This window comes from Coenobita brevimanus, chromosome 8 (assembly GCF_032717465.1).
Source record: "Coenobita brevimanus isolate Jiangsu-jjx chromosome 8, ASM3271746v2, whole genome shotgun sequence".
NCBI lineage: Eukaryota > Metazoa > Arthropoda > Malacostraca > Decapoda > Coenobitidae > Coenobita > Coenobita brevimanus.
The window spans coordinates 30,676,631-30,703,790 of record NC_136961.1 but is presented as its reverse complement, the minus strand read 5'-3'; the positions used below and the strand labels follow the sequence as shown (position 1 = coordinate 30,703,790).

General features: G+C 43.4%; 1 protein-coding gene across 1 annotated transcript in view; it reads left to right on the top strand.

Annotated features, from left to right (window-relative positions):
• The window catches only part of LOC145407276 (glutamate receptor 2-like), a 551,600-nt gene that overhangs the window by 424,056 nt on the left and 100,384 nt on the right, over positions 1-27,160 (top strand). Inside the window, exon 6 of the mRNA XM_080278314.1 lies at positions 14,405-14,622. Within this exon, the coding sequence (XP_080134440.1) occupies positions 14,405-14,622 (218 nt within the window). The remainder of the gene's footprint in view (positions 1-14,404; positions 14,623-27,160) is intronic.

Here is a 27,160-nt window from a genome sequence, read left to right as displayed (position 1 = left end):
CTGGCCTCAGTTTCTGGTAAAATAAGTAAAATCTACCATTCCACATAATTTTGTTTTCCTAACACTTTTCATAGAAGAACTAGACCCCATTTTTCAAGAGTATACAGTGACTCGGTGAATGAATGAGTGAACACGTGAATGACACATATATGGACATGCAATATTTTTGGTCGCCATTATCGGCCCGATATAAACAGTGTTTAATTGAAGATACGTTCTGAAATGTTTACTAACCAAGCGTCATGTCATCGAGTCTTAATTACTGAATTGTAGAAATAGCTATGTCAACCAAAAATATTTTCTCAATAATTCAATGAGAACACAAAACGATAGCAGCTACTATTTCATTATTTAACTTCACAAACATTTTCCTGACGGTAGTACAACAGGGCTTCAGTGTCGTAAATGTTTTTGGTTACCTGCTTCTCTTTCTCTTTCTAAATAACTTACCACAAATACTGGACTCTTAGGGAAACCTTGGATGCTATGGTCGCCCTAGTTTTTCATAGCCAACAGCATGTCTGAGGATGTCACGGGTAGTAGTGTGATGAATTTTAACTGCACCGAACAAGGTTCTTCTGTATACAGCTGCCATGATCGTAGTATTTGTCTGTATCAGATTTTTTTTTCATTTTAAAATCTGTCGCAGAGTGACAAAAGTCACTGGGAAATGGGATACATTGCCACACCATCATGGCAAACCTATTGCTGCCACAGTCCACATTTACCATCTTAACAGTGCTGCACTTTCACTACCACACATTACAGTTACACAACACACTGACACATTGCCAAACCTCACATAACCACACCTCACACTAGTATATTTAACGTTGTTGCACCTCACACTTCTATACCTCGCAATGCCATACATCACACTGCCACGCTTCACACCGTGTCATCCCTCACACCTCGCACGGACATCGCTACACTAACACACCTCACAGTGTTAACTCACACACGGTCACACCACAGACTGTCACACGTCACACTACGACACCTCCCAGCCACACTATATATCTCACGCTGCCACACCTATCACTGCCACACCGCAAACTGCCACGCCTAACACTGTCACACCTAAAAATGTTACTTCAGATACTGGCACAACTCACACGGACACTTACCTCTTTTCCGCACCACACACCATCTCACCTCTCACTGTCACAGTACACAGTACCATGCCACACACCGTCTCACCTCTCCCTGTCACAGTACACAGTGCCATGCCACACCATCACACTCACACAGAACACATTTCACACTGACACATCTCCCAGTGCCAGTAGCCGCACTGACATACTACACATTGTCATACTTCACACACACACACACACACACACACACACACACACACACATACGTTTCACTGCCACACCATACACTGCAACATCTCCAACTGCCACAACACACATTGCCATACCACACACTTTCTGTACACTGCCATACTACACACTGTCATATCTTGTGCGCAAGCATTTCACACTGCCACACCTCCTGCCTCATACTCACAGGGATATCCCCATCACCCTGTGTACTGGTGTATCTATATAGCATATTGGTACTCAATGATTTTTTAAAATATCAAACATTGAAAGATATTTTGTAATGGTGCATCATAATACTAGAGAACTTACAACAGTTATTTGTTTCCCACAAAAGGCTTCCACATCGTCCTCATCTGGTGGCGACGACGGATAAATTCCCATCACAAAATGTGATGGAGGTGGATGACCCAACGCAGCCTGGAGGCAAACGGGTCATCGTCCAGGGAGTCATGGATAACATCATGCAGCTCATAGCAAGACGAATGAATCTAACGTAAGATGTACTATTTTCCTTTCCAACACAATGATAATTATGATTTTCATCATTAGCAGCAGCGCCATCATCATAATTTTCATCATCACCGTCAGCATTATTCTCAGCTGCAGGATCAACATCAACCTAAATATATTTATTCTATTTAACATTATGAAGGAAAATCACAAACTAGAAGATTAATCACCATTGACCAGACATATTCCATTACACGTCCATTTATTTTTAATCAAACCTTGAAAATTCATCTACATAATGATATTTCCAAAGCCAGTATTCTGATCCAATTTGTCTTTGTTTTACTGTTTTGTCGCACACATCGCTTGGAGGAGTTCTCCTTGACAAAAGGATTTCTCACTATTTCGACTTACTCAGGGAAATGCGGCTGGGTATACATATGCAGTAGGAAGACAAGTAATGTAAACTTGCGTAGTTATAATGTGGGGAAGGGGGGGGACTGTGGGAGGCAAGATGTATATGTAAAGAATTAGTTTATATTAGACGGAATGCTATGCTGGGTAATTTGCATTATTCAAGACCTAGCCAGTTAACTGTCTACATGAGTTTATCGCTGCTTCCTTACACTGTCATACTCAGTAATTTGATGTAAACCCCTCCTCTGCATCTCTGTGATGATGACGATATATATTTTACTAAATTCGTGCAACCACCAGATGATTTTATTCAGCTCTGGAATGATGCCTACTGGTGAATGGATTTTCGTCTTATTAACTCTCCTCCTCTCACTGCCTCCTTTCAACCTTTCCTAGCCACACTGTTGTATCTTTATCTCTTTTCTGTTTCTACTTCAATGATCAGTGCTCTTCTTAACCGTCTGCGTGTCGTCCATCACGGCAGGTGCGTAGCATCCATCTAGCAGCAAATTTTCACCACAATTTTGTCCAGCTCTCTAATAGAAGAATTAACAGAAACCCCTAGCCCTTCATGTATGCAACAGGTCAACTCTGGAACTGTATATATATATGTCTGCATTTCCTTCTGCCTATGACCTCTAGTCTTTTAACCCATTAGCTCCCAGAGTTCCTATGCTAGCTATTTTGTCGGATGGGTACCAAGCATACCGCCCTCCATCTGTCGGCTCATAGCTCATAGATCCCTACCCCGGGGTTCCCTTCTCTGCTAATTTTTTACATTGCCCAGTTCCGTCCTATATTGAGGACACTGGGTGGAAACGGGTCATACACAATGTGTCCAGACATCTCAATATGAGCGGATGTTGAATATTTTTTTTCTTTTAATTCACGGACGTAACAATGTTGCAGACTTCTGTTCTCTGGTTCCTTCTTCCATTCATTAACCCCTTAACAGCGAGGCGTCACTTTCGTGACGCTTGGGAGCAAGGGATCATACCGCAGGGCGTCGCTTTTGTGATTCTGTGTTATTTTGAATTCACCCGGGCTTCCAAGTGGGGGCTTGTATCATCTATCAGTACTGCCAGTGTCCAACACTAGTCAGCACTCCTAATCTCATCTGTACTCCCATCCATTGTTGACAATTTAGCCATTTCTCCCCGTTCTTGACTCCCCTCCCTACCCCCCCCTCCATTACCCTATCCTCTCGCCTGCCTGGCCGTGCTACGCTAAGTAAATCTTCCCTAGAATTTTTCACTGATTTTATCCATTGAAATAAGCCCTATGCCCTATTCTTATACCAAATAATATATACAAGAATGAAATAAGGTAAGTGAGAGTGCCATACACCTGGAATTGGCTAATTATCACCTGACAACACCTCACGTGCACTCGTTCGCTAATTTTCGCTGTTTATTTCCCCTTGAAATATGCTGTATAATCTATTTTCGTAATAAATATACATATAAGGAGGGAAGGGAGAAGCCTAAGTGATATTTACATTCACCTGGAACTACCTAATTTATAATGTATTGTCTAGATTTCTTGCCAATCATTTCACTGCTATAAATTAACTGTGTCAAGAGGCTAACGTTGGGAGTACTGATTTCCCTAGGTAGACAACCACCCCAGCCCACCTTTATCAGTTCACTCTCATCTTCCAGTGTGGAGGTACGTCTGTTCGCTATTGCTACCTTCAGGGACTTTTCACTCTCATGCAAAGGGCCCTGTGACCTTTACCCCCTACTAAACCTCGTGTGGAAAGAGGTAAAGGGCTGACAATTGATAAAAGAGTGACTACGATCTTTCTATTGAGTAAAACAGTGCAAGTGGAATTGTAAATAATGTGTAAACAGCAAGTGAAAGTAATGAATGTGAATATACGTGAACAGTGGAAAATAGTTTTATAAGTTACTTCAAGTGACAGTGCATAACACAGTGTAAATAAAATAGAAATGTAAATAACGTAAATAAAATAGAGAACGTAAATAGAAATATAAATGAGTAGTATTATAAGAATACGAGTATATACCCTAGGAGTAATGAAAGTGAAAGTTTCACTCTAGCATGTCTGAATACTATGAGTTATGAGAGTGAAACTGAAAGTGACAGATTCTCTCTCAATGCTAGTATACAGGACGAGAAAGTGAATGCTACGTATTTTACTGAAAGAAATTGAATCCCTACAGCGACAATAAACTAATACTACTGAAAGAAACTTATGGATAAAGACTGTAGATATATATAAGTGTTATATAGTACTAGAAATATAAAGTGTGAGGGGTTTTATGAATAATAAATGACAGAGTACCAAAAGCGAACTAGCGCAAGTGGGAAGGTCATACGTGCTCGTAATTTTCATTGCTTTCACAGTGTTTTTTTTTTTGGAGTATGGATCCCAAACTACTTGAAAATCATAGAGTAGTGTTTATAGTGTTAATATCTGGCTGTGGTAATCATATTACGGGTTGTCGGGAAGTGTAAAGTGGAGACTTCGTTACCCAACTTCAGAGGTCTCCACAAGTCCTACAGTAACAGACGAAGGCTTAGCAAACATTCCAGGAGAAAGCTGAAAGTATATGCCATATGCAAATATAATTTTAATATTCTAGGACTAATAACTGATTTTTGGCAAATATTTTTTGAGAGTCTGTCAGAGCCCAAATAACCCCGCGGCACACGCAAAACATTGGTAAACATGCCCGCGGTGTAGGGGTTAAAAAGCTATATATAAAACGTCGGGTTCGAAAAGTTCCTATTACCCGAATTATTAGTCTCTATAAGTTGCATTAATAAAGGTGAAAAACATATCATCGGACTGAAGAGGCTAGATGTTTCAACCAGTTCAGTTTGTCTTTTTCCTCCCACCATAGTATCATAATGAGTGATGTGTCCGAATAACAACACTTTTATTTCTGTCTACACACACTTTAACCCACCAACTTTGGTAGGTAGACAGCTCATATCCCTGGAAACAATCGATTAACTTTTGGAACCGATCCAGATCGTATTACAGATTCTGGATCCAGAAAACGCTTTTTGCGAAACCTTAATCAATGATGAGAAAACCTAGCCCATTATGAAGAATGGTTTGGAAATAACGTTGACCTTGTCGGAGAGATGTGCTCCACTGAGTGCCCCTTTAGTTGCCTGTAGGCAACTACTTAACTCGTCACGTCCCAACCAATTTCCCACCTCTGATACCCCCCAATCCCGAGCTATTTTGGATTCTTTTTTTTTTTTTTGGCTAAAACCTCCGCTTTTGTTGAGAAACAAAGGAAAATCACGAAGAAAGGGCTTACCGGGGTCCATAAATGGTCAGGACAGGTGAGGCACCCAGCATCAGGTATTGTATTCTGTCACTGACATGTGAGGCTCTCACGTTTTCTATGGTAGGTAATTTTGGGAGAAACAACAAAGAACACATCTATATTTATTGATTTTGAACTAATAAACAATCACAGCAACAATATACAATGATATATATAGGAAAAATAAGCATTGTTCCATCGTGCGAGCATAGCGAGTTTGGTCTGTTGTTGTTGTTAATATTCTCCCCACAACGTGGTGGGGAACGGGCAAACAAAAGAGCCCGTCACAGAAGTGGCGAAAATAGCTCCAAAAATGGAGCAAAGCAGGGACGAAGACGTGCAGACAGGGCAAGGGCGGCAGAGGAAGGGAACGAGGCGGCGATGGAACAACCCGATGATCGAGGAGGCGAGGGGGAGAGCGGTAGACAGCGCGGCGCCGATGGAGAGGGCGCCGGCATGCTCAGGTCGAACCCCCAAACGACTCGGTGATGGTATGCGGCCGGCTGCTCTGATGTTAACCGAGGGCAGAGAGGGACGAGAGAGCGATGGACAGAACGGCGCCGATGGTAGGGCGCCGAAGCTCAGATGGAAGTCCCGAACTCTGCCCTCAACCCCCATCGGACTCGCTCCAGCTCTCCACAGCAGCAGGTGGAAGTGTGGTGGGTAGGCCCGGTCCTGGTGTACACGTCGGGCACAACCCCGGTCAAGGTAGCGGCGGAGGAATGGCGGTCGGCCATGGACAGGGCGGACGGCCTACATCTCCTGGTGGGCTGACCAGGGCACTCCCGGAGGTGGAAAAGGACAGGCCCGTCCCGTGGCTGGTGCGGCTGCTGTGGAGAGCTGGTCCCGCCGGGAACAGCGGTGGAGGTGTTGCCTCGGCGAGAGGTGGACTGCGAGTGAGTTTGGTCATATTGGTCACACGCTAGTTACTAAGTTTCTTGTTTCAGTAAACATATCATTTTTTCAACTTGCATAATACTGTTTCAATGACATTTTACCATTTTTTACTGTATGTTAATGTTTTCAGCTGTTTCCATTCATTACAATGACATTTAGCATAACTATTGTGCACATCTCCTTACTCAGCGCACTTGCTATGACTCTTCTCTCAACATACATTATTTTTTTGTTACTTTCATATTATTGGTTTTATGACATTGTACCATTTTTCAACCAGTGTAAATGTTTTCACTTATTTACATTCCTTACGAGGGTATTTAGCGAAATGCCAACGCATATTCACATAGCAAGCACACTCGCTACCACTCGTGTTTCAACTTATACTTTATTTCTTGACTCCCAGTATACTTCCCCACTTACATTACACCTGTTTCCACCTTATACTACTATTTACTTATTTACGGGCCTTATTTATTCCAATGAGTATCTTCATATCGCATCAATATACCCTCGCTAGGAATGTTTTGACTTAGATTATATTTACACACTTACATAATAATTTTCCACTTACATTACACCCGTTTCTACTTTATACAACTATTTGCATATTTTCGGGCCTTATTTATTCCACTGAGCGTCAGATTATCACATCTATATACACTTGCTAGGAATGTTTCAACTTAGAATATATTTATGCATTTACATAATTTTCCACTTACATTACACCCGTTTCCGCTTTTATACTACTATTTACATATTTACGGGCCTTATAATTACACTGAGCGTCTGTATGTCGCATTTCTTCCTGAGTATGAGCGTCTGTATGTCGCATTTCTTCCTGAGTATGAGCGTCTGTATGTCGCATTTCTTCCTAAGTATGAGCGTCTGTATGTCGCATTTCTTCCTGAGTATGAGCGTCTGTATGTCGCATTTCTTCCTGAGTATGAGCGTCTGTATGTCGCATTTCTTCCTGAGTATGAGCGTCTGTATGTCGCATTTCTTCCTGAGTATGAGCGTCATATCGCATTCACACTGTATCAGAACTGCATCAAGGTGTGATATTCATTGAAACAAGGGTGAATGCAGAGACCCACGTCACACTCAACGCACTCATAGCGGGTGTCTTTTCTCTGAGTGGTGGGTCTCACACGGGAATTACTACACACATGACACCTGCATTGAGGGCCTAGGTCTATTTGGCTGGGGAGGTATAGGAGTGGAGAAATGGTGGGCGGATATTCTCAGGGGAGTTTGTTCAGTAGGGGCAGTACGTGTGCGTTGTTGGGGCCTCTCGACTGCATACCTGGCAAAAATCTCACTTGTAAGCTCCCTCACAAACCCTTCAAAGGTTTCCTGCACTCCTGTTGTCATGGTGTGCAGGTGGTGGCAATTGAGGGCAGTTATATATAGCAGGTGAAAGAAGAGCTTCTAATACCACTTCATCGTGGTCCTGGCACATTCGACAGTGGATATCATGGAGTCTGACTGGTCCACCAGGCACATGTTGATGTTATAATCAAGCACACACTCAGGTTTTCAGATGTGGCACTTCCTCTCGCTGCGGTAATCCATGGACTCTGTACAGTGCATCAATGGCCGGTGAACTGTGGACAAGTGGCTGACTTCTCTGTTGTGGTTCCACACTGTAGCTAGGATATTGTTAGCCTGGAAGCAGACCACCTCATTTTTTTTCTAGTTTCAGCCCCACCTTGACCATGTGACGCCGGTTCACCTTGATGGTGTCATGCAAGTGTAGATAACGAGCGAGAAGAGGGCTAGTGTACCAGTTATCCAGGCAAAGGACGTGACCACGATGAAGGTAGTCTTCAATAATTGTCTTTACCACTGCTCCAGACAATCCAATACTCCGATCTTCTATTATGTCTGTCTGTGCACCTGTGTACAAGACTATGTCTTGCACATAACCAGTCCTACAGTCAACACATAAGAAAGATCTTGAACCCAAAACGGTGCCTTTTGCTGGGTATGTACTGCTGAAAGGAAATACTGCCTCTCCAAAACACAAGACTCTCGTCTATGACAAGGTCTCTATAGCGATAAAATGAGGAACGGCATGTTTGTCGTAGGTGATCAAAAACCAACCTAATTCGCTTCATCTTATCAGCGTCATTTGCATTGGTAGGATCTTCAGCATCGTAAAAGTGGAGGCGGCTTAGAATTTGCTGAAACCGATTATGGCTCATGATTTTGCCAAATATTGGTGTCTGCATGGTAGGGTTCCTTGTCCAGTATGCCAGAATTCTGTTTTTATGTACAATACCCATCAAAAGTACCATGGCAAAAAATAAAAACATTTCTGCAAGGGAGACAGGGTAATCATAAACGATGAAATGCCTGCTCCTTGTGCCCAGTCTTTCACTCTCACGGTGCTGTCTGCTAGCAAAACGGTTGGTTTGTTCCACTATCTGCTCCACGAAACCCTCACTGAAGAACAGGTGGAAAAAATCCAGCCTGGTGGAACAACGGTGAATTCCTGAAGCCGTGCAACCAGCACACCCCTGCTCAGTGAAGGGGTGAATGATGGGAGAAGAATCACTGCCATCTTCCCAATTCCAACTCTCATAACCCTCGCCCCCATCGTCCCCATCGTCGCCTTCGTCGGGGTGGGGAGGAGATGCTGGTGGGGGAGGATGGGAAGGAGCAGTGCGGAGGGCTTCCCCACTCATACTCCTCTTCCCTCGGCCTTTACCCTTCCCCTTTCCCTTACCTTACGGCCTTGGGGAACATCAGGGGGCTGTGGGGAGGAAGTCCGGGAATATTGGGGAGTATAAAACGTGCTGGGGAGTAGCTCCTCCTAACCTCCCCGCTCCATCACCACACCACGTGATTCACCACGCACCCTCACTGCCCCACGTGATATGCCCTGCTGCTTCAAACCACCATGGGAGAGCGATGACTCGCCTCAGCCACTCTCACTTTCAGTGCTCATTCATACACTTTCCATTTCACTCCCCACTCCCTCCATGCCACTTCTGCCCTCCTGAAACAAAACACTAGGCCCATACCTGTTGGTACGACGTGCTGTCCGCTCAGGGCCACGATGCGTGATAATCTCACAGGCGTACCACGTGGCAGCACATCCCATGGCTCCATCCTCGTCCTTGTCCTCGTCCTCGTCCTCAAATTTGGGCTCCACATCACGTAGGGGCTGCCAAGAGGTTGTTGCATGATGTTTTGGTGCAGGCTGGCCCTCTCTAAAGGCACGAGGGGTCACATAACGCCACTTCCTGGAGAACAGGACCTCCTCATCATTGCTGCTAGTTTCCTCCTCCTCTGGTTGAACATAATCCTTGTCTACCACCTTGTCATCGAGGGGCAAATCACTGTCACCTGTAAAGGCATCCAGGGCGGCTTGAATTTCCTCCTCCAAGAGACCTCTGTGCGCCCTGGGTCACTGCTAACAGGTGAGTGACTGAGCCGAGGGTTAGCGCGGGTCACATGGGGTCATTGAGTGTCCCTGCCTGGTGGCAGGTAGGGGAAGGTCTCCCGACCCTACGTACCAAAAATTAAGCGGGAGATTTGAAATTAGTGCAAATTATGAACCTTGCAATTGCACGACGTACCAGTACGTCGATGGGACTGGCAGTTACATCCTCGGGTTAAAAACTAAAAGAGATTTGGACCAAATTTGGTGGGTAAATAGCCCATGTCCCAGGGAACAATTGATCAACTTTTGGAACCGATGTTTGTAAGTTTGTTTGTTACTAGGGTTACTCAATAACTAAAAGAGGGATCTGTACCAAATTTGGTGGGTAGATAGCCCATGTCCCAGGGAACAATCGATTATCTTTTGGGACCAATCTGGATGTCTTACAGATTCTGGATCCGAAAAACACTTTTTGTGAAACCCTAATCAATGATGAGAAAAGCCAACTCATTTTGAAGAGTGGTTTGGAAATTACGTTCTCCTTGTTGGAGAGATGTGCTTCACTGAGTGCCGCTCTAGTTAATATCTGCATTCACTTTCAAACACCATTATGTGAACGAAAGTCAATACAGCCTCATCTGCAGCTGAAGTGTCCATTTTCCCCAAGTGTGTTCTTTTGCAGGTACTCTTATGTGAGAGCAGCCGACAGAGCATGGGGCGCCAGGTTGAACAATGGGTCCTGGACCGGCATGTTGGGCCTACTGATGAGGGAGGTAAGCTGTAACACTTCTTCTCATATGCTTCTTTCCACTTTCTGCCTTACTTCATTTATATGATGTGGTGGTAATGTTGTGGTGATGCAGTGGTATGAGGTATTGGTATGGTGATCGTGTTGTATGGTAAGTCGATGGTGGTGTGGTATGCGGTATTTAAATTCGTGCTCGCGCATGCTTAGCAAGCGCGGGTGTTATATTTTGATTGGTGTGTGTGTAATTCACCGGGTCGCTCAGGATCACTTGATGGTCGTGATTGTCAGCTTTTACCCTCCCAGAAGGGAGCTGAGAGCTCATATAGTCCTATCTAAGGGCAAGGCTGTGACCTTCACACACGCACACACCCGTTCCCTTGCTCAAGGGGGACAGTAACCACCCACTTCGTCAGTGAAACTCTTTCGCAACCTGAGCTAGGCGCAAACTCCTGTCAACCAGTTGGCAAGCGAGAGCATTACCACTGCACCAGCGAGTGGTGTGTGTATTTGTGTGTGTGTGTGTGTGTGTGTGTGTGTGTGTGTGTGTGTATAAACAGTTTTCATCGGAATTAATCAAAATTTTTGAAAGGACTGCCAACTAGTCCTAAAATATAACCTCTTGTTTTTTTAGAACAACAGGTCAAAGGTCAAGGTCATGAAGCACAGGCAAATATATATATTTTTTCCAGTTTAGACTAAACAGTGTCCTATGTAAATGTTTTAGGGAAAAGTTAAAGGCCAAGGTCACTTAAATAGTTATGATTTGATTTGAACCAAACTTGATTGAACAGTTAAAGGTCAGACAAGAACAAAGGGATTCACTTATGAGAACAATAAGTCAAAGGTCAAGCTAAACAAAATTCGATCTATGTCTGTGTGTGAATAACATAACTAAAACAATTTTGACGTGTTTTTGGATCAGAACTGGGATGAGTTAAGGATCACCTTGGAAGCTGATCTTTTGTTTTTTGAAAACAATAGGTCAAAGGTCACCGTCACATGACAAGGTCAACTTAGAATGTTTTTATCTAATGTATGCTAAATTGTGTGGATAGGTACAGAGTAAACAAAGATAAAGAAATTCGATTTTAAGAATAATTCAAAGTTCAAGGTAACAGGCAGTGGTCAAAGGTCAGGGTCATTGAGCAAAGTCAACTCAGTTTTGATCTGGTTTGTACCAAAGTGGGTGGAAGTGTTAAGGGTTAGGCACGAATGCAGTAAAATTGTATTTTCCAAGAAATCGGTTAAAAGTCAGTAATACAGGGAAAAGTAAAATATTGACCCTAATACCAGTTGGTGGGTGTGGATGTTGCGCTCTCCAAGTGCTCTTTGTTGAAAATTGTTGTCTTATGATTGATACTGCAATCACTTTTAAGTAATATATATATCGTGGTAACTTGTGATGAATGAATTCAAACTGATATTGTGCAGAGATAGAATAAAACCCAGCAGATGTAGATAAAAAAAAAAAAAAAGAAAACTCTGATTTACGGGCCCACTCTTTGTAAACTTTGTGTATTTGTTTGTCTGTTTTTTCAGTGCATGTGTGTTTTGGCATACTGTGTGCAAATAAGGGTTTGGCTATGTGGATTGTTATTAATGTGAAAGCAGAGAAGTGGTAGCGTATGACTACAATGAATGGATACGGGAAAAGACATATACGAGTACTTCCGATTGATGGCTCTTCAAATACTGTAGACAACAGGGCAAAGCTTATCGTGCTGAAGAGTGTTTTATGTCATTTCACCTTATGCCACTGTTATAAATAAATAAATATATATATATATATATATATATATATATATATATATATAAATATATATATATATATATATATATATATATATATATATATATACAGTATTTGTATAATTTCACTGATGTATATATCTGTACTAAAACTTATTCCTCCATCATGACCCTAAAGAGGTGGGTTTAACGGTTGCATCAGTTGAGTATGCACGGAAACAGTATATTTCAACCCACATTTTGCAATATATAACACATACTAGACACTTCAGTGCACTGAACAGTTACAAGTCATAATTTCTGAGACAATAACTCCACTTCTAATTCTACGCAGCGGCTTATACCTCTTAAACATCCAGTGCACCACAAGACTTGTCCACACGAGAGCTTGGCTCAGACTTTTTGCTCAAAATGAGTTGGGGACTCATTTAATCATGTCCCTCCCCAAATGCATAACCCTGTTTTTATTTTCATTTCTTACCACAAAACAAGCCGTGAGTGGTGGGGTGCTCAGATTTCAGTCACATTGATTCTTAAGTAATGATGCTGTTGTAAACAAGGATCAAATGCATTCTACCCCTCACCGTAATCTTTTTGCTACGTTTAAAAAAAAAAAACGTCACATCAACAATTATGTCCCGACCATTGTTTACTTGATAAATAATGGAATGACTCCATCTATCTGTCAATCACCCAATCCTTGATTACCCTGTAAGGAATGAACCAGGCTGAGCTAGGCTATTTAGTTTGATTTTCGGAGTTATATGAGCAATAACCCCCAACCAACTCTCGGATTTAAACTCTTGTGAACCCTCTAGACCACCAGGAGTCCCACTGACTATACAGGTACCACCTGTTACAGTAGATGGCTTCCTGGGATACTTGTACTTCACTATACAGTCACCTGAATGTAGCCATACATACAGTAAGAGGATGTTGGATGTCCTCACACACACAAAACAATGCAATTGTTAAAGCTGTGCTACAGAGCCAAGATTCCAGGGGCTTGAATGATGAGTGAATGAGTGTCTGGCTCATTTCATTAGACATGGTGTTGATAGTTTTTCCTTTTAGTGCGCTCTCCTTCCTGGTTTTTGGACCCTGTCTCAGCTCATCCTAACTGTAGATGGGAGAATCAGGTAAGGATGATGATGAAAAGCCAGGAAAGGAAGGAGAATGCTAAAATTCCCCTAGGTCATATTTCTGTATAACAATGCATGTAAGAAAAAGTACTTTGCCTTAGCAGTGAATGTATTCTCAGGCTGAAAGACAGTGTAATATATGAGTCCTTGCACACACTTAACAATGATAACTTTGAGTTCTTGCACACACTTAACAGTAGATAACCGGGATTACAGTCTCAGGCAATTATATTTCCGATTTCAGGAAGTAGACTTGGCCCTGGGTCCACATGCATATGACTGGACAAGATACGCTTGGATGGATTTCTCACAATATGTTGCTCAAGTAACATACAAGATTTTTGCTGCCCGTGCTCGTCCTGAGGTTGACCCGTGGGGCTTCCTGCTACCTCTGTCACCACTGGTGTGGGCTGCCGTGATGATGGCGCTGTTGGCAGTGATCACTATCATGCTCTTCTTGCCATCCTGCCTTCCCACTAGCTTACAGCACACAGCAAGGCGGGACATGAATATTTTTAACTGCGTTCGGGTCCTTTTCCAGGAAGGTAACTTTCATGAAAACTCTGAAAAGAAAAATGTTTGAATTAAGAGTTTACTGGGCATTAGATCCACATTAAATATGTAGTCAGGGAATTCAGTATTATCCTAGTTTTGTCCGGAGATTATTTAATGCTAATAATGCATAACCAGAGACCTAACTGAAGAAATACTCATCCCGAACTCTTGGCCTTTTTCTTTTCTACATTAAACTGAGGAAGGTATTTCTCTAATAGTACAGATCAGGATAATAATTCTTTAGCACGTCTGGATTACTCAGGTAATCTGGTGATAGTGATATTTTTAATATTTTCTGTTCTAAATTATCACTGACAAGTTCAGGCAGATCTCTATAGGTATTTTGCAGAGTAGTATGATGTGTATATATAACTGATCTAATCTCTACACGCACATGAGAATATTTTGTTCCCAAACAGACATCCGAACAACTACAGGCTGGTGGTGGTGGGAGCGAGTGGCACTGGGGGTGTGGATGCTGATGATATTTGTACTGACACAGAGCTACACTGGCAACCTTATGTCCCTCCTGGCAGTCAGACACATCATTAATCCTTATGAAGACCTCAGAGACGTACTTGACTCTGGCGTTGGGATAATTCTTATGAAGTATAATGTGAATACCCAGTATTTACGTGTAAGTGTTATGATTTCAGCCTTACTCTGGAAAATATCCTTATTCTTAGGAGCTAACATTAATGCCATTAAAATTTTGCACATATACCCAGCAGTAACCAAGATTGCCCCACTTAATTACATGTATTTCTTCTTGTTTAATCAAATTTCTTCAGTCTATGTGAATACATGAATTTAAACAAATATCTGATTAATATTTGTATTGATCTATGTATCTTCCTTTAACTGTTCACCCATCCTACATGGCCATTGCACATCACACCATATACTATACTATAAAGTGGTGGCACAACAATGTTTAGCCCTGGAGTCCCTGGCGAAGTGGTGGTTTCCAGGTGACACCAAATGAGATATCTTTGACCTTCTCTGGCAATCTAACTCATCTTTGTGCAACATTCGCGACCTTTATGCCAAGTTCATCTCCCTTGAACACCATCTCTCTTCCTTTAAACCTCACCTTCTTTTCCTTACGGGAAAATGATCATAGGCTTCTGATAGCACACCAGTGAATCCTCCCTAACTTATATGCTCATTTTAAAAGTCAAGGTGGCTGTTGTTTGTACTTGTATGTACGCAACAACCTAACTTGCTCTCGTGTTCTGAACTTGAGTCTTCTGAATACTCCAGAATATGGCTTTGGCCCTTGTCTAAATACAGCTGTACCGGTATTATCTTATGCGCAGATGGTATTCTATCTATATACCTAGGCTGCTTCCTCCAAGGAAAGGGAGGTAGCCGAGACAGGACGACACACTCCCAATTTACTCATCCACTCAAACACATTCATTCGCATCTTAGCCCCAAGGGTAGAGGGGACAGATCCTCACCACAGCACACCGCATGAGGGTCAACTGCACAGTGCAATCAGCGACATCTGCAGCAGGGCCCGACAGCAGAGCTGGTTTACCCCTGCCACATCATAATGGATCCATCCCCTTACCCACACCTGACCTGATCAGTTACTCAGGCCAAATGTGGGAGAATATCCCCTCAGGGTTGCATGATCATTTTCTCTCCAGTCATTCCTATCACGCACAGCCACTCTTCCTCGCTCAACAGACATGTCTCTCGCATCCAATGCTCCATTCACACTGTCCATTCATCCTATTCGTGGTCTTCCTCTCAGCCTTACATCTTTAACATCTGATTCAGTTATCTTTTTCACCACTCACTCATCACTCATTCTCTCCATATGCCCAAACCATCGCAACACCCTCTGCTCAACTCGATCAGCCATCTCCCGCACAACTCCAGTTCTCCTTTGCACTTCATCATTTCTCACTCAATCCATACACGTCACTCCGCACTTACTCCTCAGACACCTCATCTCCTTTACACTCAAACTTTTCCTTTCTGCTACACCCATATTCCACGTTTCAGCCTCATATTATGCAGTTGGTACCATAACACCCTCATACAGCCTTCTCTTTACATCCATTGTATGCGAACGGCATCTAAACACTTTTTTCATTCCTCACAGCATCTTTCCTACTTCATTCATTCTAAACCTCACTTCTGCATCTAGTTTTCCATCCACAGCAACATGTGACCCTAATTACTTAAAACACTCTACTTCCTCAACCAACTCACCATTCAAAACTATTTTCATCCTCATACCATCTACCAAGCTCGTACACTTCATCAGTTTAGTCTTATTCTCGTTTACTCTTAATTTCCTCCTTTCACACACCCTTCCAGACTCCTCTACCAACTGTCTCAATCTCTTCTCTGAATCAGCCACGAGTGCAGAATCAACCGCAAACAGGAGCTGATTCAGATTCCACTCTCTACCATCAGCATTCACCAGACTCAAACCTCCACCTAACACTCTTGCATTCACCTCACTTGCAACACTATCCACAAAAATATTAACCCATCACGTCCCAAGGTTTTCCGCTCCTCCGACATCCCCCAGTCCTGAGGTATTTTCGATTTTTTTTTTTTGGCTAAAACCTTCGCTTTTGGTTAGAACCATCGAAAATTCATAGAGAAATCGCTCACCTGAGGTTTAAAGTGCCCAATCCAGGTAGGAGTTCCTCCTTACCTGAGTGGGTTTTCTAACATGCTGGCACCAAAGAAAACGAGTTCTATGGGAGGGTAAGTATTTTATTCACTCATAAACGGTATTTATTTATTTACTTGGTACGAATGTATATGTAGTATGAGAGTATATTGGTTTTCAAGCAGTAATAAAGGCATTATAAGCATTGTTTCACTCACTAACTAATCACCATACCTGACCTTTTTTTGCCACATTACCTGATCATTATTTCTGGCTGTTTCTTCTTCTAATGCTATGTAAACATTGTCCTCCACATTGTCATCGATTGGGGAATCACTCTGGCCCTGAATATCTTTACTAGCCAGGTCACTGGTAACGGGTCCTTTGCCAAGACAATGGCGTGAGGGGGGGGAGGGGGGAGGTTATGCGGTGTAAGGCATTGTCCCTGCTTGGCATCTTGTGGAGGAATAGAGGAATGTGTCCCGTGTATACATACCAAAAATCAGGTGCGAAAATTGAAAATTGTGCAAACTAGGGACCTTGCAATTGCACGACGTACTGGTACGTCGCCGAGACTGGCAAATGCAAATCGTTGCAACGTACCCATACGTCGACGGGATGGGGTGGGTTAAACAGCCAAGGGGACATCACACATCCCTGCTGCAGCCCCACTCACAGTATTTCCCACTCTTACACACGCTCTACTATTTACAAAAAAACTTTTCACTCCTTTTAGCAACTTACCATCAGGGTCCATACAATCTCAAAACAGTCCACAAAGCCTCCCTGTCAGTCTATCATACACATTCTCTAAATCCATGAATGCCCAAAACACATCCATACCTTTTGCTAAATACTTTTCACACATCTGTCTCACACCAAACACCTGATTACCACATCCACTCCCTCTCCTAAAGCTACATTGCTCATCACCAGTCTCTCCCTCTGTACTCTGTCTAACTCTCTTAACACTCTACCATACACCTTACCTACAAGACGCAATAGACTTAAACCCCTAAAGCTAGTACATTCATACCTATCACCTTTACCTTTATACAACAGAACCACACAAGCACTTGCCCAGTCAGTTGGCACCATACCTCTCACGTAACACACATTCAACAATCTTCCTAATCACTCAAGAATATTCGCTCCACCACCTTTCATGCATTCCACAGCAGATGTTATTAACTATGAAAAATTCTTTGACTGCTTAACTGAGTAGAACGCAGTGTGTCCACAACTGTTTTTTTCTTAAATTAAAATTTCAGACAAACTCAATATTCACCACCATCCATGGCTCATTTCTTCATTCGGTGAGCCACCTGATGAAGAAGCCAGCATCTTTTCTTCATGACCTGTTACAGCTTGAACAGCATCATGCTTGTATTACTGACCGTCTTAGTGAGAATCTGAACTTACTGCACCTTTCTCTTACAACTAGTCCTTCTGACAACAATCAGTCTTATTCTCCTTGAGGCTCCTGCATTCAGATTCTTATACCAATAATATGTATTATTGATCCAGGAAAGTCTGTGAATCTTTCAAAGAAACGGTGTCTGTAGCCTTTAAGTGCTGTTAATTGGATAGCCTTGATTAAGTTTATCTCTGCTCCTCCATGGATGAATTATTGGTTCCTTGGTTAAGAGCCACCAAAATGTACTTTGTGCATTAGAAAAGTTATTTTGACCAAAGAACCAAACTTCTTTTCTCTTTTGAAGGATTAAAAACAACTTGTTTTACTCTCCTAGCGCTGTCCATAATAAGGGGAGGATTTCAAGAGGTATTGGGACGAATTACTCCCGAATCTCGTGCGGTCTATGTTTTTGGTCAGAACTGTTTCAGATCACTCATACAAATCTGTGATTTTGATTCTTCCCACTCCCTCTGGCAAATTGCCAAAAGCCTCTAGATTAAATTTACTATGTCGCCTTTCCCTCCTCTGCGAATCGGATGGATCTGTAAATATTTGTCCTACTCACAAGAATAAGTCTTTCACAGAACATTCTCTTAACATTCAAAGTTTGAAGGGTCAGATGTTATCAATTCCTTTCTTTTTCCCGCCCCCATCTCTCCTTTTGACTTCCTCGTGCTTTTCGGTTGAATAGCTTTCAAATATGTAAACTCGGCAAGAGTTCCGACTGGACCACCTGGTTGCGGGATTTGGCTAATGTGGCAAAAGCGCGTGCCCGTGAGTGTGCATTCGTATGTACAGCTCCGGACAGAAATTCGTGATACAGGTTAATCTGCCACTATAGGTCAGGTTAATCGCACACGTCTACACTTCCTAACTCCCCCTCCTTACCCCCACCAAAACACTGATTTGTAAGGCGGATGGATCGGAGATATGAAGCTTTGCTCACTCTCACGTCTTGCCGCTTGTAATGCTACTTTCATTTATCCTACTATTAGGTGTATTATCAAGTGCATAGATCCATCTTCAGTTTCATGAAAAGTTATTATATCACAGTTTTAGCAGATTTCAATACAAAGACTTTAATATGTAGAGTCTGGTTTCCCAATAGTTATCCAATGTGTTCTAAGCGATAAACTAAAATCCAAGTAAAAAGTTAAAAGTTATATGGCCAGATAAGTCCCTCTCTTGCCTTGTCATGTGGACAGCCACATATACACTCACCTACTTATCCACCTACCCACTCAACCCATCCAACACAACCCACCGACCACACCCCTGCCACCGACCCAGCCCATTGATCCCTGCTATCCCCTCTGCTAACCCACGAATGCCATACATGAAGTTCACCCAAAAATGCCACTCAACTCATTTACTCATTCACTTCTCCACCCTGAACCATCCAGCCACCCAACCCAACCACCCACTTAGATCACCCCGACCACGCAATTGTCTCAGCGACCAACAGTGCCCACTCACCCTGGCGTCGACATACTTTGCCCACACATCCCGACAACCAATCTTGCCCACCGACCCCTACCACACACCCTCACCACTCACGAATTCCACCCACCGTTCCCACTCACGAATTCCATCCACCCTTCCCACTCACGAATTCCACCCACCCTGCTCATCCAACAATGCCATCCATCTCATCCATCCACACAACCCTCCCACCTCTCCCTGAACACTGGCCACCCACCTCACCCTGCCCATCCTCCCATCCTGTCCATCCACTCCTCCCACCGATCCACCCGCCCATCCACCCTTCCTACCCAACCCCATTCACTCCGCCACCCCATTCACCCATTTGAACCCGACTTATCCATCAAACTCATCTTATCCAAACCTATCTTACTGACCCCTCCCCGACCACCCACACATCCAGCCACCTACCCGGCCAGCCCACCAAACACATCCACTCACTAACCCAATTACCCCTACAACCCACCCAAAACCACTCAACACACCACACCCAACAACTGTCTCTCCCCCCCACCTCTCCACCATTACCACTGTCCACCCACCCTGGCAATGGACCAAACTACCACCCCCACCAAGTTAACCTCATCAACTCCAACCACCCAACCAATTCACACACACACACACACACACACACACACACACACACACACACAGGGAGAGAGTAGTTCACAACAACTTCACTCACTAATCATCCTCAGTGGTTGTTTATCCCCGAGGAAGATTGGCCCCACGACTTACGAATTACTGTATGATGGTTGACTGTATAATCATCGAACAGTATGAACATCATGTAATACTGAAACTAGCATAGTTATGATATTTAATATTTTACCAAAGTACTAGCTCACTAAAACTATTGCCAATTGGATGGTATATCATGGAATCCTAATGGAAATACATCCATATTATAGCTGAATTAAAGAGTTTATATCGGAGACGCGAGTCAGTGTACTGTGCAAGCAGCTATTAGAACAGTACTAGACACTTCCACATCTCATCCGTCCCCGTCACCGTCCCCAAATCCTCGCTCCCTCCTTTCCCACCCTTCGTCATCTGTGTGTGTGTGTGTGTGTGTGTGTGTGTGTGTGTGTGTGTGTGTGTGTGTGTGTGTGTGTGTGTGTGTGTGTTCTTATCTAATTGTTCTTACCTAACTGTTTCTTTACAGGAATGAGTCAAGCTCGTACTGTCCCGTGTATTAAACCATTTATATCATACATATCGTTAAATTTATAAATAGTTTTGGCACGCATTATTTCATTCGGTAGCGCATTCTGCTGATCGATTGCCCTATTTCACAAACTGAATTTCCTTACGTCTTTCTCACCTCTCTTTTGATGCATTTTTTTTTTCAGTGTCCTCTTGCTGATGCTTCTCAATAGGTTATATACTCATGATGTTTTTCTTTCTTTCCCTGAGATGTATTTATATAGCGTCATCATGTTTCCTCTTCAGACTTTGATGAATGGTTGCGGAGAGAACGGACGTGTGCTGAACTCTCCTCCAGATTCTAGGGCTGCCCCACCGGCAATAGTTTTGCACTTTCCCGGATTAAAGTTAGGTTAGCTAGCGTTCACATTCCTCCCTACCCTTATTAGAGATATAGTAGGTGTCTGTATCTGTTTACTGAGATTGCCTTTGCTTACTCACCTCTGGAGTGTACCCCCCACTGATCGCTCTGGGGTGTGAGTTACACACGGGCGCGTCCTCCCGAGAGTGGTTTGAGAGGGTAATCTCAGGCTAGGTGGGTCTTCCCCAGGTACCTTGTCCCTTGCTTGTTTTTCTCCTTCTTCCCACTTCCTCCTCACGGGGGAAGTGGTTGCTATGACGGACGCCCCTGCTGCCTCCCCCCCCGTCAGGGGGGGAGGTGGTCCTGACGAATGTAGGAACGACCGGACTGACCACCCCTAGACTGACGGACGCCAAACTCGTGCCCCACTTGACGTTCCTGTTGACAATGCCACGTTCGTCATTATCCATGCTCTAGGTTCGACTCCCCTGTCCAGTCTCAATCCCTTCCTTATCAAGAAGGTGATTGACCACTGTGCAGGAGAAGTCGAACAAGTGAAAAAACTTGCTAACAGAGATCTCCTGGTAAAAACTGTTAACTCGTCACAAGTGAGAGATTTGCTGAAACTGCGTAAATTCCACTGTTACGATGTCGAAGCCAAAATCCCAGTCTCCATGAATTCTTGCAAGGGTGTTGTCACTTGCAGGGATCTCATGATGATGAGCGAGGACGAAATCGTACAAGAATTGGCGCAGCAAGATGTAATTGAAGCTAAATTCATAACTCGTTACTCGGAAGGCATAAGGACGAAGACAGCAACTATTATCTTGACATTTGCCAAAATTTCTCTTCCTAGTCAAGTCAAAGTTGGTTATGAAATCATCCACGTTCGACCATACATCCCTAACCCTTTCCGTTGCTTGAAATGCCAGTTGTATGGGCATGGTTCAAAGACTTGTCGGGCTTCCCAGCCAGTGTGTGGCAAGTGTGCAAGCCAGGGTCATGATGCGGACCATTGTACATCTGAGATGGTCTGTTGCTTTCACTGCAAGGGCGCTCACTCCACTTCCTCTAGGGATTGTCCCAAGTGGAAGGAGGAGAAGGAAGTCTGCACAGTGAAGGCAACTGAGGGCATTTCCTATTACGAAGCTAGGAAAAAGGTGAAGGAGTTGCATGCAACTCCCACGCCGAATAGGTCCTATGCTTCGGCGGTAATGTCCCGTCCTGTGATGTGCTCTGTAGAGACCCAGACTGACCCTGTCTTTCTCCCTCCTGCCACTCACAGTACATCTCCATCTCGACCTCCTGTCCGTTCCAACTCTCTCACTGACATCCCTAAGGCATCAACTTACTCTCAGGCTGCTGCTGCCTCTCCATCAGTACGGCCTAAAACGAAGCCTGACAAGTCTAGTAAAAGTAACATGACCACCCTCACGAAACAGTCACGTCCTCATGTCCTTCCGGTTCCTACTCCAGCGAGGGAGAGAAAGGTTAGCTCTTCCTCGGGGGAGGCTGGGAACCTAGTTATTGATGACAATATGGAGGTTTCCATTAACAAGCACCGGGATAGGTCCCCCGGTAGTCGCTCACCTGCCGGCGGGCGACAAAAAAAGACAAAGCACACTGGCCCCCAACGAAAATCTTAAACCGTCGCTTTCACTGTATTACAGTGGAATTGTAGAGGTATTGGGAATAAGTTACACAATATAGCAATCTTGCTTTCTATACACAGACCAGACGTTGTTTGTTTACAGGAGACGCGCCTGGAGAATCACCCTGATCCTCCACAGTTCAAACACTATCACTCATACAGAAGATATGAAGGTCACGGAGTTGCCATATACACACACAAATCACACCCACAAACGGAAGTGATTCTAAATTCTACTCTGGAAGCTGTCGCATGCATAGTAAAATTTAATAACACGTATCTGTCTATTTGCTCTCTGTACTGTCCTCCACATGGCCCCATTGATAGTGATGCTTTAAATTCACTAGTGGAACATCTGCCTGGAAATAAGTTAGTGTTGGGCGATTTTAACGCCCATCACTATCAATGGGGTAGCTTGAGGATTGATGGTCGTGGGGAGCAAGTAGCCGACCTAATACTACAGTCCAACCTCTGTCTTCTGAACGATGGTAGAGCGACTCGTGTAGATGATCGTACTGGTAACTTTTTTCGGCCATTGACTTATCTTTGGCCTCCCTGGTATACATCAAGATCTCTCATGGGACCTCATTTACGACGACTCCTTGGGAAGTGATCATTTACCCATCTGTCTTTCTTATACACGCGACATCATTTCGGACCCTCCACCTCCAAAATTTAACTATAAGAAAGCAGATTGGGGATCCTTCTCAAGGATCGCCAATTTAGATATATCTGGGGAGACCATAGATGTTAAGGTCGAAAATATAACCCAATCCATATTACACGCAGCTGAGGCTGCTATTCCCAAGACTTCTACAGTTCATGCGAAGCATAGAGCACATTGGTGGACGCCGGATTGCCGACAAGCATTAAGAAAACGCAATAGGAGATACAGGATTTGTGATAGTCAGCCCACTGAGAAAAATTTTATTGCATACAAACAGGCACGGGCTGAGGCAAGGAGAATAATAATAAGGGCCAAACGTGACTCCTGGCGGTCCTTTGTGTCCACGGTGACTCGTACAACACCATTACGTAAAGTCTGGTCCACCATAAGAATATTAAATAATAAAGGCCCATATTTCCCCATTACCACCTTGCAAGTAAATAATAAAATCTATGACGAGCCCGTGGACGTTGCTAACATCCTCGCCAGGAGTTTTTCTCATGTAAGTAGCTCAGCCAATTATGACCCGCGTTTCCAACATCATAAACGCACGGCTGAGCTACAGATATTAGACTTTGCCACAGAAGACGTAAACTCCCCGTACAAACAAGAGCTTACGCTAGATGAACTGCTCCTTGCCCTTAAATCCTGTAAAGACACCAGCCCTGGACCAGACACCATCACGTACGGTATGATCCAGCATCTTAATCAGGACAACTTGATTAAGATGTTAGCATTGTACAATGAGATTTGGGCGTCTCGAACGTTCCCAAACTCATGGCACTTTGCGCACGTCATACCGATACCCAAAGAGGCTGTTCGTCTTATGAATCCCACTTCATTTCGTCCTATTGTGTTGACTTCTTGTCTATGTAAGGTCATGGAACGAATGGTTAACAATAGGCTTTTTTTGTTTTAGAGTCGAAGAATTTGTTAAATGATCAACAATGTGGCTTCCGTAAATACAGAAGTTCACTAGATCATTTAATGAATTTGGAGCATTGTATTGCAGAGGCATTTGCCAATAAAGAATTCATGATAGGGGTGTTCCTGGACATCCATAAAGCCTATGACATGACCTGGCGACACGGTATATTAATGAAGCTCTATGCTTATGGTTTAAGAGGAAATTTGCCTGTTTTTATTTCAAATTTCTTAAGGGACAGAACTTTCTGTCAAATTGCCCCTAACGTAAACATCGGATATATTTATCCAGGAAAACGGGGTGCCACAGGGAAGTGTGCTTAGTCCTACTTTATTTAGTATTATGATCAATGATATTCTGTCATCAGCTCCCATCCCGAGGAATCTTAAATACTCACTTACGCTGACGATTGTGCAATATGGCACTCTTCCCGTAATGCACAATTTTCGGCTGGGCTTGATTCAAGCAGCCCTTGACTCCGTCCACCAATGGGCATTGCAGTGGGGATTTAAGTTTTCCGTACGTAAGTGTGCCGCTATAGTTTTCACTAATCGTAACGTACCTAATTTGTGCTTAACTTGGATAATCAGGCTACCTTTTCAAAATTCTGTAAAATTTTTAGGAATACATTTTGATCGTAGAATGAATTTTAAACTTCACGTTAATACTTTGCTTGCTCGTTGTGATAAACCGTTAAATGTCCTCAAGTACCTAGCGGGTACTACCTGGGGTGCCGACAGAAAATCTTTATTAATGGTGTATAAGTCCCTTATTCGATCAAAGCTAGACTATGGCGCACAGGTGTATGGCTCGGCATCTGATGTCACGCTGAAAGGATTGGATGTGTTACAGAATAAATGCTTGCGAATGTGTCTTGGAGCTGTCCGGTGTACCCGTGTGGCTCGTATGGAAGTGGAGGCGAATGTGCCTCCCCTCCATATTCGCCGTGACCACCTGGCCTTGTCCTACGGCATAAGGACATTAAGAAAAAGTAATATCGGCAATGTGGCCTGTACCCCCCTGCGTCAATACCACCACCTTCTGCGGGGGGTGCATCGGCCACTTGCCGCTCACCTCCACTTACTGACTCAGGAGCTTGATGTGGACCCCGGTGACTGTGACAAGTTGGTGCTCAAAAATATAGCGCCTTGGGAGCCACCCGGCTTTACAGTCGATGTTACATGGCTCCCAGCACCAAAGGCCAAGGCGCCGGAGGCGGAGGTCCACCACTTGTTTCGTAACATCATTGTTCGTCACTTGGGGTCCCATCAATTGTACACCGACGGCTCCAAGTCGAGTGAATGTGTGGGTGCAAGTGCGTGGTCGACTGAATGTGCCCTCAGGTATCGGTTGCCGACTCATACATCTGTGTTTACTTCAGAACTTTTTGCTATTGACAAAGCCATAGACTATGCTCTCAATTCTAGGCATAACTCATTTGTCATATTTTCAGATTCAAAATCAGCCCTTCAGGCAATTGCATCTTGCACTACGGACTCTCATGAGATCCAGGGCTGCATCGTTAATAAGTTGCATTCATGCAACAAGTCATTCACGCTGATCTGGGTGCCTGGTCATTGCCGTATCCACGGCAATGAGCAGGCTGACTTACTTGCAAAGTCGGCTGTGGAGCTCGAGGAGACTTGGGACGTTCCTCGTGATCTACGGTCGAGTCTATCTCTCGGAAAGAAATCAATAAATCTTCTGTGGCAAGGTCAGTGGACCAGACTAAATATTCCAACTTGTAAGCCGTATCAAGGACTGGGACACTGCCAACCGTCCCAGTCGCCTAGAAGAAAAAGTGTTGGCACGGCTACGGCTGAATGCCACCATTGTAACCCACATAAAACCATATATGGAAAGACACTTCCCACCGCGCTGTGACATCTGTAATGCGGTGTTATCTATTAGTCATATTATCCTGCGCTGTCGGCGATTTATTCGTGAACGTGCTTCACTTATAAAGTACTGCGGCGCAGTAGACGTCCCCTTCACCCTTTCCACCATCCTGGGTGATGGGGACATTGTTATGACTGATAAATTGATGGCTTTCTTGAGAGAGACCGGACTGATTAGAGTGATGTGACTTTTTTACTGCATGGTAATGGTTTTTATGAATAGTAAATATGTATATATTGTAATATTAATTAGGGTTGACAGTTGACATATTTTAAATAGTTCCTCCTCCCACCGATCTATTTCTAATATAGATGTCCCCTACATTGTTGCCTCGCCTGACAGTCACCAGCTGATGAGTGCAAGTGTGCAATATAGGAAGGTATTAGGCACTTGCAGTCGATGGTGGTCTGCTGGACGAGGTTCTTCACTTTTTGTACAAATTATGTAAATACATTACATTATCTTGCTTAAGTTATTCTAATTAGGGACGACAGCTGACGTATATGGAAATGTTCCTGACTCGTCTGGTTCCCTTTCATATATTGATGTCCCCTATATTAGGTTGTGCCTCGACTGACAGTCACCAGGTGATGAGTGCAGGTATGTAATGTAGAAAGGCATTACATATCTGCAGTCGATGATGTTCTGTTAGTCGAGGTATTTTTACCATTAGTGTAGGTCTAGCTATTTGTCTCTGTAGGATTTAGTATAGGTTAGCGATTTGTCTGTTAGGTGATTAGTTTTAGGGTCTTTAGATTAGTTTTTCTTTATAAGGTATTAAAAATATAAAACCAAGAAAAAATTTTAAAAAAATAAAAATACAAAAAAAAATAAGATTAAAATTATTATATATATATATATATATATGTACGTTTGCATGAAAGTGTGTCTGTATGTATGCATGGAAGTGTGTGTGAGTGTGTGTGTGTATGTATGCATATATATATATGTTTGTATATATATGTATATATGTTTAAATGTATGTATGT